Source organism: Xenopus tropicalis, chromosome 3 (assembly GCF_000004195.4).
Source record: "Xenopus tropicalis strain Nigerian chromosome 3, UCB_Xtro_10.0, whole genome shotgun sequence".
Classification (NCBI taxonomy): Eukaryota; Metazoa; Chordata; class Amphibia; order Anura; family Pipidae; genus Xenopus; species Xenopus tropicalis.
In genome coordinates, this window is record NC_030679.2 from 76,724,350 (window position 1) to 76,739,751 (window position 15,402).

At 40.2% G+C, this 15,402-nt stretch overlaps 1 protein-coding gene across 5 annotated transcripts in view; it reads right to left on the bottom strand.

Annotated features, from left to right (window-relative positions):
* The window catches only part of pik3cg (phosphatidylinositol-4,5-bisphosphate 3-kinase catalytic subunit gamma), a 31,934-nt gene extending 21,830 nt beyond the window's left edge, over positions 1-10,104 (bottom strand). Inside the window, exons 1-2 of one of the 5 annotated variants that reach the window (XM_031897660.1) lie at positions 9,989-10,104; positions 6,873-6,984 (exon numbers count right to left, since the gene is read on the bottom strand). In XM_031897660.1, the coding sequence (XP_031753520.1) occupies positions 6,873-6,908 (36 nt within the window). In that variant the 5' untranslated portion in view covers positions 6,909-6,984; positions 9,989-10,104. 5 annotated transcript variants of the gene reach the window in all.
* Between the last annotated feature and the right edge of the window lie 5,298 nt (positions 10,105-15,402).

Genomic DNA, 15,402 nt, shown 5'->3' on the forward strand with positions numbered 1-15,402 from the left:
GCCTTTGTGATTCAGACAAATATCATGCAACATAAAGGGTTATTTACATCCCTGGCAGGCAAGTGCAAGAGACCTAAGAGACACAAAAGCTCATTCTAGGAGCACTTGCGCCCCCCTTCGTTGTGAGCTCTGCACCAAGCACCGGATGGAAAATTGTGGGCATGGGTACACCTATGTGCCTCTCCCCACCTGCCTTTCTTGGATCCTGTGCTGACTAACACAGTCAGCACTGATTCTAAAGCCATTTGGCAGGGATCTACATTCTGAAAAGGTGTGGCCATTTACAGACTGCAAAACACAGCATGTGAAGTGCAAAAAATGGCTGTTTGTAGCCATTTCTTCTATTCTGTATGCTGCATTTGGCTTTGAAAATTATGCCTATAGTTTTGCTATAAATACTGTATAGGGCTAAGATCCATCTGCCACTGTCATTAGCAGATGCTGACAATGACAGTGGTGAATGCTTAGTTTATAATATTGCACAGATTTTGCCATTTTGGTTGCTGTTTGACGATGCTAAAAACTTTTCATACTCAAACATACATTTCAAATTACAGAACCAAATACTGTCATATACACTTTTGAAGTTTCTAAATTACACTGACATTCATTCCATACATCAAAAATATAGGAGTAGGTGGTAGAGTATCTTCATTGTGTGGTGACTGAAATGATAGTTTCAATAAAACAGAAACAGGAACTATAACTACTAATGCTTTTGTACATAGCCTGGAGTCCTGGCAACAAATGCAATATTGCATACTGAGTGCTGCCAATAAGCAGTTTGCTCACTGCACACCGAATCAGATCAGCTTCTCTCCCTTATAGCAGCTGCTAAATGTATATGACAGGGCTGCATTAAGCTGTGCTTCAGCTTCAAGTCAAAACAAGAAGTGTAATAAGTATTCCTGTATTAAAACTTTAGCTATATGATGGCAACAGGAGGTCTTTTCCAGACAACACACTTCTAACTTGTGAAATGAGTTTTTGCCAAAAGAGGGGTTGGGCTGTACTATTTAACCCAACGCTGCATTCTGCTGTGTTGTTAAAGGAACAAAAATAATAATGCACTGAATAAAGGAATAAAAATGCACTGTTGCCCTGCACTGGTAAAACTAGTGTGTTTGCTACAGTAACACTACTATAATTTGTATAAATAAGCTGCTGTGTAGCCACGGGGGCAGCCATTCAAGCTGGAAAAAAGGAGAAAAGGCACAGGTTACATAACAGATAACAGATAAGTTCTGTAGAATACAATAGTGCTTTATCTGTTATCTGCTATGTGCCTGTGCCTGTGCCTTTTCTCCTTTGAATGGCTGCCTCCATGGCTACATAGCAGCTTATTTATATAAATTATAGTAGACTTTCTGAAGTAAACACACAACTTTTACCAGTGCAGGGCAGCAGCACATTACATTTTAGTTACTTTTATACACTTTCATTTTTTGGTGTTATTGTTCCTTTAAAGAGTAGCTCTTATGGGCAGCTATGTAAAGAAAATCAATCGATTAGATAAAGCTTGTGCTGAACTTATTCTTTGCCTGTTTTAATTAGGAAATATATAGTTTTTATTATTTTTTGCACTTAACAGGACAAATACTGAAATCAAAATTGAAGTATCATTCTACTCCCTCATCCCTACAAGCACAGCCAAAGCAAATCAACAATCTACTGAAAACCCCTCTGCATAAACAACTACAGCATGGTATGCTTTTAGATAAGAAGCAGCTCATTATAGAGGGGCTTCTTTGTGCACTAGTGATTTCTTTTTACCTTTATTATATGGCCAGGAAGTTGAATGTGACCTTACAGATTCAGATTTTGCCCAGTTTGATGAAAAAATAAAACCCATAGATATTTCACAATTACAACAATAGGTAAAAGTATGTTCCACACAAGCTCTGTTAATTAAAGTAATTTTGAACAAGGGGGCATACTGTCCCTTTAACAAAAAGAACCATATTTGTTGGTTAAAAAAAAAAAAAATGAATATTGAGCACAAATGATGATTAGCTGATTAGCTTAGGCCTCTTTGCTAAGGGTAGGGGCTCTGCTGCCATGAACCTACTTAAGAATCTTGCCCCAGTTGGCAGCACCCTGCAAGTTACCAGGGATGCCAACAAGCTACTCCTTGTAACTTTAAGAGCCTAAATTCTGATGTAAATATCAGTGAGCACAATTATGCTCTCTGTACTACCAATGTGGCAAGGGGGTGGCACTGAGCCCTGAGAATACTTTGGCTAAGGGAACTGGATCTCTTTAAAACATGGAATCATGCTTTAGTCTTGTCACTGTTAGTTCCAGCTGAACATAAGCGTACATTCTAATTTCCCTCACCACAAAAACACATAAAGATCAGTTTAATAAGAATATTATTTATTCACCATTGTGTTTTTGGACATTAAGAAGAAATCATAGCACCTAGATTAATATGACACAAACACAGGGTGAACATACAAACTTGAAATCAGCAAAGTTCTAGAATCTATTATCCTTGTGACCTGTGGTTTTCCAGAAAAGGGGTCCTTCCATAATTAGGATCACCATACCTTAATGGGGTGGTTCACCTTCAAATGAACTCTTAGTATGAATGAAAAATTTTGCACTGATAATTCCCTGTGTTACGGGCTCCTGCTAACGAAACAGTCACAACAAAGGGTAAACAAAGGGGTCTGTATATCTACCATACAAGAACAGGCAAAATAATAGGGAAAATGCTGAACAAATCCACATTGTGCATACAAAGCTCTTCTCTATATTACTTATTTCCACCTCCACTAATTGCTGATACTAAACATTCACATCCTTTTTAAAAAAAAAAAGTAATAGTTATTATAGATCACTTAGGAAATTACTACCTTCCAAACATAAAGCATATTCGCCATTTTTATCTACTAAAAAGCACACTCACTGTTTTGCACTTGAAATGAAATGATACCAGATGTTAAGCTTAAATAAAAGTAATTACCTGTTTATTCTGGAAAGTTGATGCTGCTGAAGAATCATTTGTTTAGAATATGCAGACTACGCTGTGCCTGTACTGCTTACTATTGGGACAGTGTCACATCTAGCTGTTCTGCTTTTTCTCTCTCAAATTTTCTTCCAGCTACAGAGGAAGTGCTGCGAGTAGCAGGAAGGAAGCTTCAACCACACTGATTAAACATTTGATTACATATTTAGAATTGCTACTGTGCACTTCCCTTTGCCGATGAAAAAGTATCTTGGCAGAGTCATCACTTAACTTGCTATTTGTCAAAGATGAAATGCAGTGACCTCAAAAAAAAACATAATTCAAGCAACTTTTCAATATACATTCAATATTATTGCTACTAAATGCAGTGTTAGTCTGTCTTTTTCTATTCTCTGCCCTGGTGGATCTGACTTTTGAAACAATGTAACACAAGACAGCTATTTAACAGACCTGTCTTGCTGGAGAAGACTGGCTTTTGCAACGTTGTTTAAAAAGCTATAACCAGGAGTTAAGCAAATGTTCAAAAAGAAAAAATTATTGGTGAACTGTATAAAGTACTTACGAAAAAAGCTAGTTGTTGCTCTGTGCTGCAACCAAATACAACCGCAAAAATCCAAAAAGTAGGAAAAAAAGCTTCAGCAGATTTACTACAAACCATTTATTGTGGGTGGTGGTAACACAACATGTTTCGGGTCAATACCCTTTATCAAGTGTACCAACACCAACACTTGATAAAGGGTATTGACCCGAAACATGTTGTGTTACCACTACCCACAATAAATGGTTTGCAGTAAATCTGCTGAAGCTTTTTTTTCCCTACTTTTTGGATTTTTGGAGTTAAGCAAATGCTGCTTTTAAATGCTTTATGAATTATGTTTTCTTTAAAATATTTTTAGGTTGACACGTCCTTTAAATATTGGAATTACATATCATGCACTAGTTTTTCTCCATTCCAGATGAAAGTAAGTCTGAGCTCTCTAAATACGGGAGTGTTTGTTTTTTGGGGCCCTAACAGCTGTTTTGGGCCCCTTTGCACCCCTTTTTTTTTTTTTAAAAAGGTCTCAAAGGGGCCCGAAACATGTTGTGTCTGTGGCTGGCAATAAAGCTTTTGAAGCAGGAACTCTGCAATTGGTGCTCTCCTCATCTTTGTATTTCGTGCTGTTTGGCTTGCGGTTAGCCTTTGGGGGATTGCTGCATCAGGTCTGACAGGCCGTGCGCTTGAACGACACAAAACTTTTATACACTTTCGTTTTTTGGTGCTACTGTTCCTTTAAGCAACACCCATACAGTCCTTAAAGGAGAAGAAAAGCTACCGAGGCATTTTATTGCCAATAAATTAGTCATAATAGTGCAAGGTAGAATGCTTTATTTATTCTGAATGGCCTTACAATACCTGAGTAAACAGCCCTAGAAGCACTGTTTAAGTTAGCAGCTTCCATTTTAGCTTGGTCTGACATCACTTCCCTGCCTGTATGGTGCTCCCTGGAACAGCTCTCAGCTTAGATTACAGCAGGGATGGGATGGGAGGGGGAGAGAGGAGCAGGCTTGTGTTGTGCCCTGAAGGATATTGCTGAGAAAAGGAAGTCTGACACAGATCACCAGGTATACAAAATAGAATAAAAGAAATAGGACACAGAGCAGCAGTTCTGTAAGTGTTAGGATCTGTATTTACACAGATCTTTCTGATAAAGCTTACTTAGTTTTAATCTTTCCTTCTCCTTTAATATGTAAGAGAGAAGATGGATACAGCACTGGAAGTGGGTAAAAGGAGAAATAAAGCTCAACTAAACAAATAGGCTAGAAATGTTGTACATTATGTTTTGGGCAACTGTAGCAGCCCAAGGCAACCACAGTCCTTTAGCAGGGAAGATCTGTGCCTCCAAAGATGCCCCCAGTAGCCCCCATCTTTTTTTCTACTGATTCACTGTACATGCTCTGTGTTGCTCTCAGTTACCTGAGCTTAGGGCCCGACAGACAATATACTGTATACATAGAATATAATTGTAACAGGCTGATTAGTAATTCATTTGGAATCACATAACATGGCAGCTCTGAAACCAGTGCAATTAGCATCAGAATTTAATAATCAAAGCTGTAGCGTCAGTTTATATGACAAACCTCATTTTCTGCTAAGCTTAGCTTCTCAACAGCTTCTCAGAAAACACGGAGCATATGCACTGTCCCAAACAGTTCTCCAAGAACAGAATCCAAGATGAGGAACTCCTGTGACAACTGTAAAGACTTATATTATTACTACTATAGTGATGCTGAAACATTTGGCTGGTGCAGCCAGTTTAGTATGTCATTTCTATGTCACATTCATTTTTAGGGTTTAGTTCTCCTTTAATAAAGAAGCAGGGTCAGAACTAAGGTTAGGCAAAAGAGGCATATGCCTAGGGCCCAACTGAGTGGGGGTTGATAGTTGCTAGGCACTTACCTTTTCCTAGAGTTCTGACCCTTCTGCAGTTCCTCATTATCCAGGCCATTTCCCCCCGACTCGCTTCTTAGTGCTCCCTATCCTCCCCTGACCCACCACTCAATGTGTATCATGGGTAGCAGGGCAGTGGGAGAAAATTATTGTGGAGAGGCGGTGTGGAGTGTGGAGTAGGGAGGAGTAAAGATGGGTAGAGGGCAGACTCAAAAGGGAGGGTGATAAGCAGCCTGTCTTGCCTTGGGGTGCAATCAGACAAGGCCCGGCATTTAAAAGTAGTTTAAAAATATACAAAATGTAGCAATTCTATTTATAGCGTATAAAAATATCAAGCCACAGGACTCCAATTTTGTTTCAATGTTAACAAAGAGGATATTGTTACACTGCAACAATACCTTCACTGTGCATTGTTGCACTTGTACCCACACTCTGCATACAAACTACATAAACATGCTTATAGAATTACTTGCAAAATTATCTATCTATCTATACAAATATGTTTACTGGAGCAGTTGCCAGAGGTTGCTTAATGCCCCCGAAAAGTACAAGACTGGATGCTCTCAAACCTCATGACAGGGGATACTGGGAGTTTAGCACCTGGCACCTAAAAATGCTCACAGATGTTTGTGTGAGATATTTCACAAAACTGGCAAGAATCTTGTTGCTGGAAATATTAGTTATGGGCCAGAAAAGCAGTCTGTCAAAGCAGAATACAACTAGAATCCAAGCACAGTGTGCCAAACAGTATAGCAGCAGTCTTCTGGTGCCTTTCAATCAGCAAATGACAAACTGAAGAGAAAACAAAAATTCTCTGTGGCATAATAAATGTAAATGTCACTCTTTAAGAGTTAATGGGGATCTCAACCAAAACAATGAATTAATGTAAACTATAATAATATATCAGAGTGCACTTTTGCAATTTACATTCACCTTCTGCTTTAAGCAATGTCTGAGGATTTCACTCAACAAAGTGTCTGAAACCCTGACTATACTGTATAGGAAGGGTATAGGGATGCTGACACAAAGCTGTTGCACTAAAAAGCTTTTGATTTACAATTTAAAACTTTAATGTCCATCTCCTTCTACAGAAAAGCAGCAACTGTTTTACAGATGGTAATACCTCAGCTTTATAACAAAACCCTATTATAAATGGAACATATATAGTGCCAAACTGCAGCACAGCACACAATATGTAAGAATGCCACGCTTCTACCTTTGTCCCCCACTGTTACTTACATTTAGTTTTGGCCTATACAATCCTTGTGTGTGTATACATGTCAACCCAGTTTTGTTTTGTCACCAGAGAGCGTCTAATTACTCATAAGCAAGCCAGTATAACACAGTGCTTTATTGTTCTCAGTCTAGCAGCCCCTTTCGCCATATGCATACTGACTTAACCACAAAGAACTGCTAATGTCAACAACAGCCTTCTGAGCAAAGGCAGTTTCTACCCCAACCCCAACTACTTACCATATTCCCCCTACACAGCAGCGTTTCCTTCTTCATATGTTCCTTCCGTTTCTGGGCTCTTTGCAAACTAAAGGGAAGATCGATAGCGCCATCTGCTGGATCTGTCTCTTATCTGCAAAAGAGAGTGTTCGTGCCATCACAAAACCAGTGTCACACGCCGCAAGTTCTTATGGAATACACACAACACATCATTGAGAAGGAAGGTGACTGGAAATACACATACTGTCTGCAAATCTAAAGTGCGTCCTTCATTTTCCTCCCTGTAAAACCTCTGTATTGCTTAGAAATCCTTATCGCAACCCGCCCCTCCCAGTGCGATTTTCTCTTTAATAAAGGTTTGTCCTGACAGGCCCCCATTCCCTTCCCTGCGATATCAGTTACGCTATCTCCTCTTACTTTTCCCAGACAGGTCCCACGTTCTCCATTCATCCTCTTCCCCGTGATGACATCCTTCGCCCCTCCTCAATGTAATGTCATCCCTGGCTCCTCCTCTGAGCGCTGTCGTGCCTGGGCCTTCCATCATATAGGCTACAGAATTATTTTTCTCCATCCTCTCTGCTCCCTCATCCCACAGACTTCCCCATGAACATCATCCCAGAGCCCCCCTACTTCACTTACAGTATAGTTCTGTAACCCCTTTGTGGCTATAATTAGGCAAACCGCTACTATGGATAGAGCATGGGGTACATTGGGACTCTCTTTCTAAGGAATGGGCCTTCGGTATGTGGAAGGAAATAGCTGGATGATGATGTTGTTGTACTACAACTTCCACTGCCTCTGTGTAGTGTGTTAGCTCAGATTAAGTAAAATGGACGGCAGGAGCTCTTGCAATCAAACTGTTAACTCTTTACTGTCCAGGCATGTTATACGCACAGGGAGAAATCAATACTCACATAAATCAAGGCAGAGATAGCAGAACCCACTGAAGATAACAAAGGAGGATGCCACCCGTTTATCCCACCTCTTTTGGAGTATGGGCAGGGTAAAGCACCTGTCAGCTGGGCAACACTTTGGAAGCAGTCTGGTTGTTATTTCAATCCTTCTGGTTAAAGGGACAGTAACACCAAAAAATTAAAGTGTATAAAAGTAATTACTATATAATGTAATGCTGCCCTGTACTGGTACAACTGGTGTGTTTTCCTTAGAAAGACTATTATAGTTTATATAATAAAGCTGTGTAGCCACGGGGGCAGCCATTTACAGGAGAAAAGGCACAGGTTACTTAGCAGATAACAGATAAAACCCCATTATATTCTACAAAGCTTATCTGTTATCTGCTTTGTGCCTGTGCCTTTTCTCCTTTTTCCCAGCTTCAATGGCTGCCCCCGTGTTGACATAGCAGCTCATTTATATAAACTATAGTAGCATTTCTGTTGCAAACTTACCAGTTTTACCAGCGCAGTGCAACTGTACATTATATTTTAATTACTTTAAAACACTTTTATATTTTGGTGTTACTGTTCCTTTAATAACCTTTAACTCTTGTGGGTCCTACGGCTGGGCAAAGATCAGGGTTTATACTTACCTGTATCCTGTAACTAGTCCGTGGCCCTGAGCTAAGGCAACATTGCCAGATGGAAGAAATACTTCCGACTGTCTTCTAGTTGGGGCCTGAGCTGCCCTTGCTATCTTGATCTTATTAATCTCACTCCTCCTAGAGGGTGCTATAACAAGAACTGCTATCCTTATCTAACCTCGTTCACAGGGCTCTGTCTCTGACTTCTCCAGAGGGATGGTGACTCTGGGGTTGATGCTTGGCTGTGCTGGGGCCTATGTCTGCACCCAGGCTCAGTGGAGCTGTTCTCAGGTAACAGACAGGCAGCCAAAGAGGAAGCCACACCTCCTTGCTAGACACTATATGAGGCTGTAAGGGGTGTGGACAACCATATGGGCCAATAAAGGATGAGGTATAACTGTAAAGTGTTACATAGGCTTCTGCCCAGTAGCAAGGAATGTGTGAAGAGGTAGGGAAGTAACACCATAAGGCAGTTTAACCCTATGGGTCCCTACAGTTCATATTTCTTATGTGGCCAGTTTCTTATGTAGGACCCATACGGTTAAGTTCCCCTATGGCTTTAAACCCTACCTCTTCACATCTTCACTGTTACTGGGCAAAACCCTTTGTATCAGTTTACAGTTATGTCACTATACCCAATTGGTTTAGTTTGGTTGTTCGCATCCCTTGCAGTCTCATATAGTGTCTGACAAGGAGGTGTGGCTTCTTCTTTGGCTGCCTCTGTCTCTCAGTGCAATGGTCCACTGAGCCTCGAAGCAGAACTAGGCCCCAGTCAAGCCATTTGCCCCATAGTGTCACCATCCACTCTGGTGAAGTCAGGGACAGGGCCCCGTGAACGAGGAAAAGTAAGAACAGTAGAAATTGTCATAGCACAATCTAGGAGAGTGAGTTAGTGAGACTTGGCGGGAAAGGGCAGTTTAATAGTCCAACCAAGGAGAATTAGTTCTGGAAGTACCCTTCCATCCAGCAATATTTCCTCAGTGTAGGGCCACGGAGTAGCGATAGGAGACAGGCTAGAATAAACCCTGATCCCTACTCACACGGAGGACTCATATGCTAGGAGTTACCAACCCGAGGAACAAGGTATCTATCCAGACTATCTCCAACGGGGTGTCAAGCTGAAAGGTACATTTACCCTGCCCAGACTCTACCATATATCATCTTGTCTGCATTTGTAATTATAACCCTGCATTGATATTTGTCTTGGACAATAAACTTGTACTATAGTTCAACCACAGAACCTTCTGGCGTCCATCTTTACTAAATTGCACTACACAGCTACAGTGAGTTGTAGTGCAACTACACCCTTGCTCCATATGGTATCTTCCACCTAGCGAAGGCCCATCCTGTTTAAGAGAGTCACAATGTAACCCATGCTCTAACCTTAACACTAGCCTGGGTTTTGCCTAAATATAGCCAAACAAGCATTACACTTATTTTTACATTCTACCATATGCCCCTGTTCCCTGCTGTATATACAGTTTAACGTAGTCGGATCCTGAGTGTAATGTCGTCTGCACTCAGTATTATCTATGCTCTTTTTAAATGCATTTAAATGAATACTTTTAATAGAAAAATCTTATGCCTCTGAATTTCCCACCTTGACTCCCCAATTTCCCACTACGATATAGCATCAACAGTCCAAAATCTCCATCACAGCTCTGATAGGTGGCCCTGTGCAGGGGGTATGGAAAGTTGAAGAATCCACACAGAGTTTGAGACTGCAAAGTAGAGAGATTAGCTTTATTGCTCCATGTGCTCCTTTACTTCCCTTTCTGTTTACTCCACCCAGTGCTAAGCTGCTAATGCATATTAAAATAAACATTTAACATTCTTGTAGGAATGTATTGAATACCATTACAACTGGTACAGGGCAAAAGCTTGGAACCTAATCCCCACCTCCATAGCACATTGACAGAAACCCACACCAAAGGCAACCTCCCCTAATCTTTACAAGAAGCTATCCTAATTGCTATACCGAAAGAAGCCAGACAGCCTGGCCAATGTGGAACTAACAGGTCAATTTCACTACGTAATGTAGATGCCAAAGTACTTGCTATGCTGGCCACAAGATTAGCTAAAGTTATTACTACCTTGAGTCAGATCAGTCATGCCTTAAAAAGCCACAAATATTAGTATATGAAGCCAGCTGTATGTCAAACAGCAGATTTTTCATTGATAACAAGGGTACCAGAATTATCCTGTCAAATACAGGAATTTGACACTCTGGGCTGAGCGTGAACTAGAGAAGGTCTGTCCTCATCCCACTAGATCTAACCACTGTCCAAATCACCTCCACAAGACCTCCACATTGCAGACTCCTTTAAGTACCTGGGTCTTAAAATACATAAGAACTTACATGACTTTACCAAACTAAACTAAGAAGCCATAACTCAACACTTCACTCAAATGGCAAATGTGTGGCAAAACCCGCCACTCACATTATGGCACAGAATGACATTTTTTAAGGTGGTTTTCTTGCCTAAATTTCTTTATTTACTCTGTAACACCACTGTGCCCATACTGAAAAAACACTTTCAGAAAACTGAAAATATTCACAAAATTTATTTGGAGCAACAAAATTCCTAGAATAGCTAGAGACACTGTACTCCCATTTAGCTAGAGGGGGGTTGGCACTACCATACTTACAGGCCTACCAACTAGTGGCCCAATCATGTACAATGGTGGTTAGTGCCAAAAGACAAAAAACTCCAATATACAACTGTAGGCCTTATTATATGGTTACTGGTACAACACCTTTTTCACCGCATCTATCTTAAATTGTTGGACACTCTGAAAGACCTAGAGGAGGATCAATGGGAAGAAAAAAAAAGATATAAGAATACCATTTCTTAAAGGAAATCTATACCCCCAGAATGAATACTTAACCACCAGTATATTAAGTGACCTATTAAAGAATCTCGCCAAACTGGAATATATATCAGTAAATATTGCCCTTTTACATCCTTTCCTTTGAGCCACCATTTAGTGATGGGCTGTGTGCTCCCTCAGAGATCATATTACCAGAAATAACTGTAACAGGAAGTAGTGCAGAAGCAAAAGACAGAACTCTGTCCATTAATTGGCTGATGTGGCCTAGCATGTATGTGTGCCTTGGCTTGCATGTATGTGTGCCTTGGCTTGTTTGTGTGCACTGTGAACTGATACCAAAACTCCATCAACATCATAAGCATAAATGTTAAAGGTCTTAATTCACCTAAAAAAATACACTTGTCAGCTAATTTTCATATATGGTGTTTTATGAAAGATTCCACCAGGCTTGTTATTTGCCTTGCAGTCGCTAATAGGTTTAGGAGGAGATGGTTAAAGGAACAGTAACATCAAAAAATTAAAGTGTTTTAAAGTAAATAAAATATAATGTACTGTTGCTCTGCAAAAAACTGGTGTTTTTGCTACAGAAAAGCTACTATATAAATAAGCTGCTGTGTAGCCATGGTGGCAGCCATTCAAGCTGGATCAAAGGAGAAAAGGCACAGGTTACTTAGCAGATAACAGATAAACCCCCATTATATGGGGCTTATCTACTAGTTATCTGCTATGTAACCTGTGCCTTTTCTCCTTTTTTCCAGCTTGAATGGCTGCCCCCATGGCTACACAGCAGCTTATTTATATAGTAGCTTTTCTGTAGCAAAAACACCAGTTTTTTGCAGAGCAACAGTACATTATATTTTATTTACTTTAAAACACTTTAATTTTTTGATGTTACTGTTCCTTTAACCATCTCCTCCTAAACCTATTAGCGACTGCAAGGCAAATAACAAGCCTGGTGGAATCTTTCATAAAGGATTCGGTGCATCCCTTGATTAAATATTTTAAACATCACCTCAAAGCTTGCATTTTTTTCATGTACCCTATATTTTGGCCACCTATTGATGCACCTTTTGGCTCATTCCGTTACGTATCAGGGTTTACTGACAATGTGGTGCATGAATCATGACACAATTATGCACAGACCATGCCAACACAAACATTCACTCAGACTGATGCACAGTAAATGTGTTCTTCTATAGTTTTTCACGGTGACGGCAGTGATGTTGTGGAATGCCCTTTCCTAGTGATGTTGTGATGGCAGATTCTGTTAATGCCTTTAAGAGGGGCTTGGATGATTTCTTGAACAAGCATAATATCCAAGGCTATTGTAATACTAAAATATACAGTTAGTAGTGATGTTGGCGAGGCGCTGCTACCATGAGGTGAGTTGATAAAGTCGCTTCAGGCGGCAGCGCCCCCAAAGTTACCACAGGCAGCAAAAATCTGGTCTTGGTAACTTTGAGAGCCAAATTTCTGTTTTTTAAAATGGAAATTCGTCTCTGCTCTGCACAATTGTGCTCTCTACACTAGCAATGCGGTCTCCCCTGGGCCCCTCTGGCAATTTAAAGGTAAGCGCGGGGGGCTGAGGTGGGCCGGCATCGAAGGAGCCACCTTGGGCGGCCCAGGGACCAAAAACGCCCTGGGATGTTGTTATATATAGTTTATGTATGTGAGTGCATAAATAGGTCAGTATAGGTTTGTGTGTGCTGGGTTCACTTGATGGTCTTTTTTCAAGCTTATGAAATTATGTAATTGCTCTAGTCTTTAACAAATTTAGTTGCATGTCTCTGAAAGTCTTTTAGCTCATTCATATCCTTATTAGCTGGGGTCTAAAACTGCACTTTATCAAGTTTTACCAGGGATCTAGGTAGCAATAAAATTCTTCTCAATTTAAAAGAGAAATATTGGATAAATAGGAAAAACGCAAATTTTGTAGGCAATTATGAATAATACATGGTGCTGGTTTCCCTTTGGGCTAAACATTAATCCTATCTGTAACAATGGCCCCTTTATTGGAGATCCCTATAGATCGTATCACTTCTCTGTCCAGTGTGAAATGAAGAGAGGGCGTGTCCTAACTGTCCCTGCCAAAAGCACAGTAGGAGGGGGATAGCCAATCACAGCCCAGCACTCACACAAGCAAAGACAGGTTAGGATAGTTCCCTATCAGGTCAGCCTAGCTGCTGATTGGTTCCTATCCTACAGTGCAGTGTACGGAGGGCCGCTGGCTCCCCAGCTCATCCAGAGAATTCAGCCAGCAGGAAGTGGAACAGATGGGCGGGGCTAGTGGGGTTTTTGTGGAATTTCTCAATAAATCAGCAGGAAACACAACTTTTTAAAGCACATTCCTTCTATATCTAGAGGAGTATAATTCCCTGGTACATTGATAATTTTTATAGGATATGTCTCCTTTAAGGTATTCTGTCATAGGAAAACATGTTTTTTTCCTAATGCTCAGTTAATAGCATTTCGAGCAGAGTCCTGTACTGAAATCTCTTTTTTATACATACCTTTAAATAAATAAAATAATTCCTTTTATATTTAACTGTGAAATTTGATGTGAGGCTTGTGGGTAGGTAGCTGTGCGCACTGGACCCCTCTGAAAAATGTGTGTGGGGGGATGGAACATTCTCGTTATGCTGCTGCAAATGTATTTTTACATAACTGTAAAAATACATTTGCATTGTCTGTGGGAATCTCCAGATCTGGGTGCTGCCTGCGCTTATCAGGCAGAGAATCCACTAGGCATGGCACTATCCTTAAAGAAAGCACTGTCACTGAGGGGATGCAGTATACTGAGGGTTGTCTTTAAACATGATATTTAAACAATAGAAGTGTTTGCATATGCACCTGGTTTGTTTATTGTACATGCACTGAATATAGACTTTACTACTCAAGTCCTGTAAGTGTGTAAGCATGCACCCACACAATATGTAAATGATGGTATGTTTACTTCCAATAATAATGTCTCCAGATCCTAAATACATTAAATATAGTAAGAGGCAGTGGGAGCTGTAGCCCCATATACATTATATATTGTGAGGGGCTCTGGTCCTGAAGTGAACCTGAAGTGTAGAGAGGGTTTCACCATTGTATAAAAAATGAACTCAGAAACTGTTTGTTTTTAAAAATTCTCCCATACCATCTAGTGACAGATATAAGAAAGACAACCAAAGAGGGGATATAGGAGCACCACTCACACTTCATTATTTGCAATGTACACATTGTTATATAGTATTAAAACTATATCATAAAGATCATGACAGAATCCCTTTTAGAGGGCTCCCAATACACAACCATTTAGTGTATACCTAGAATTCATGTTATTTTTACTCAAGTGCATTTTTTATAGCATTGAATATCAATTGTCTTTTTGCTGCCCTGCTCTCCAAATTAGCCAAATCTCTCTGCAAAGTGGCAGCATCCTGCATGGAACAAATAGTTTCGCACAATTAAGTATCATCAGCAAAAATAGTAACAGTGCCATGCTCACCTCAAGGTCATTTAAAAACTATTTAAAAATCAAACCACTGAGGACAGAGCCCTGTGGTACCCTACTAGAAAAACTGGTCCAGTTAGAAAATGTTCTATTTACCGCCACTCTCCGTAATCTATCCTTCAGCCAGTTCTCTAGCCAAGTACAAATATTTTGCCCCAGGCCCATCCCTTAATTTAATTGTTAACCTTCTGTGTTGTACTATATAACTCCTAACATTTGGAAAATGGAAAGAAGGACAAAAAGAAATGGTATGCATAGCGTGGCAATTTTTTTTGACTATGCACATTTTTGAGCCCACACCCCCTAAATGCCACTCCCATTTTACAAAATTTGGCAGGTTATTTAACGTTTGAACACGTTTCTGGGGGTTTTGGGGTCTTGTTTTATGTGTTATTACAGATTTGCTGAAAAAGCTGAAATTGCCCTTTAAGGGACAAGTCTCAGTTCCCCCAAGAGACTTGTTTAGCTTATTAGTTACAATTGTATCTAAATGCAGGTGTAGATTGTTAACTTCCTGGGCTCGCTGCCAAAAGCCCACTTATTTAATTAAATGTGAGAAACAATGTATATAAGTGCAGGTGAGCTGTTAAAAGAGGGACTGTCCCACGAAAATTGGGACAGTTGGAAGGTAAGCTATATTAAATGCCTTTATGTGTTGTAATCTCTTTTAACCCTTTCACTGC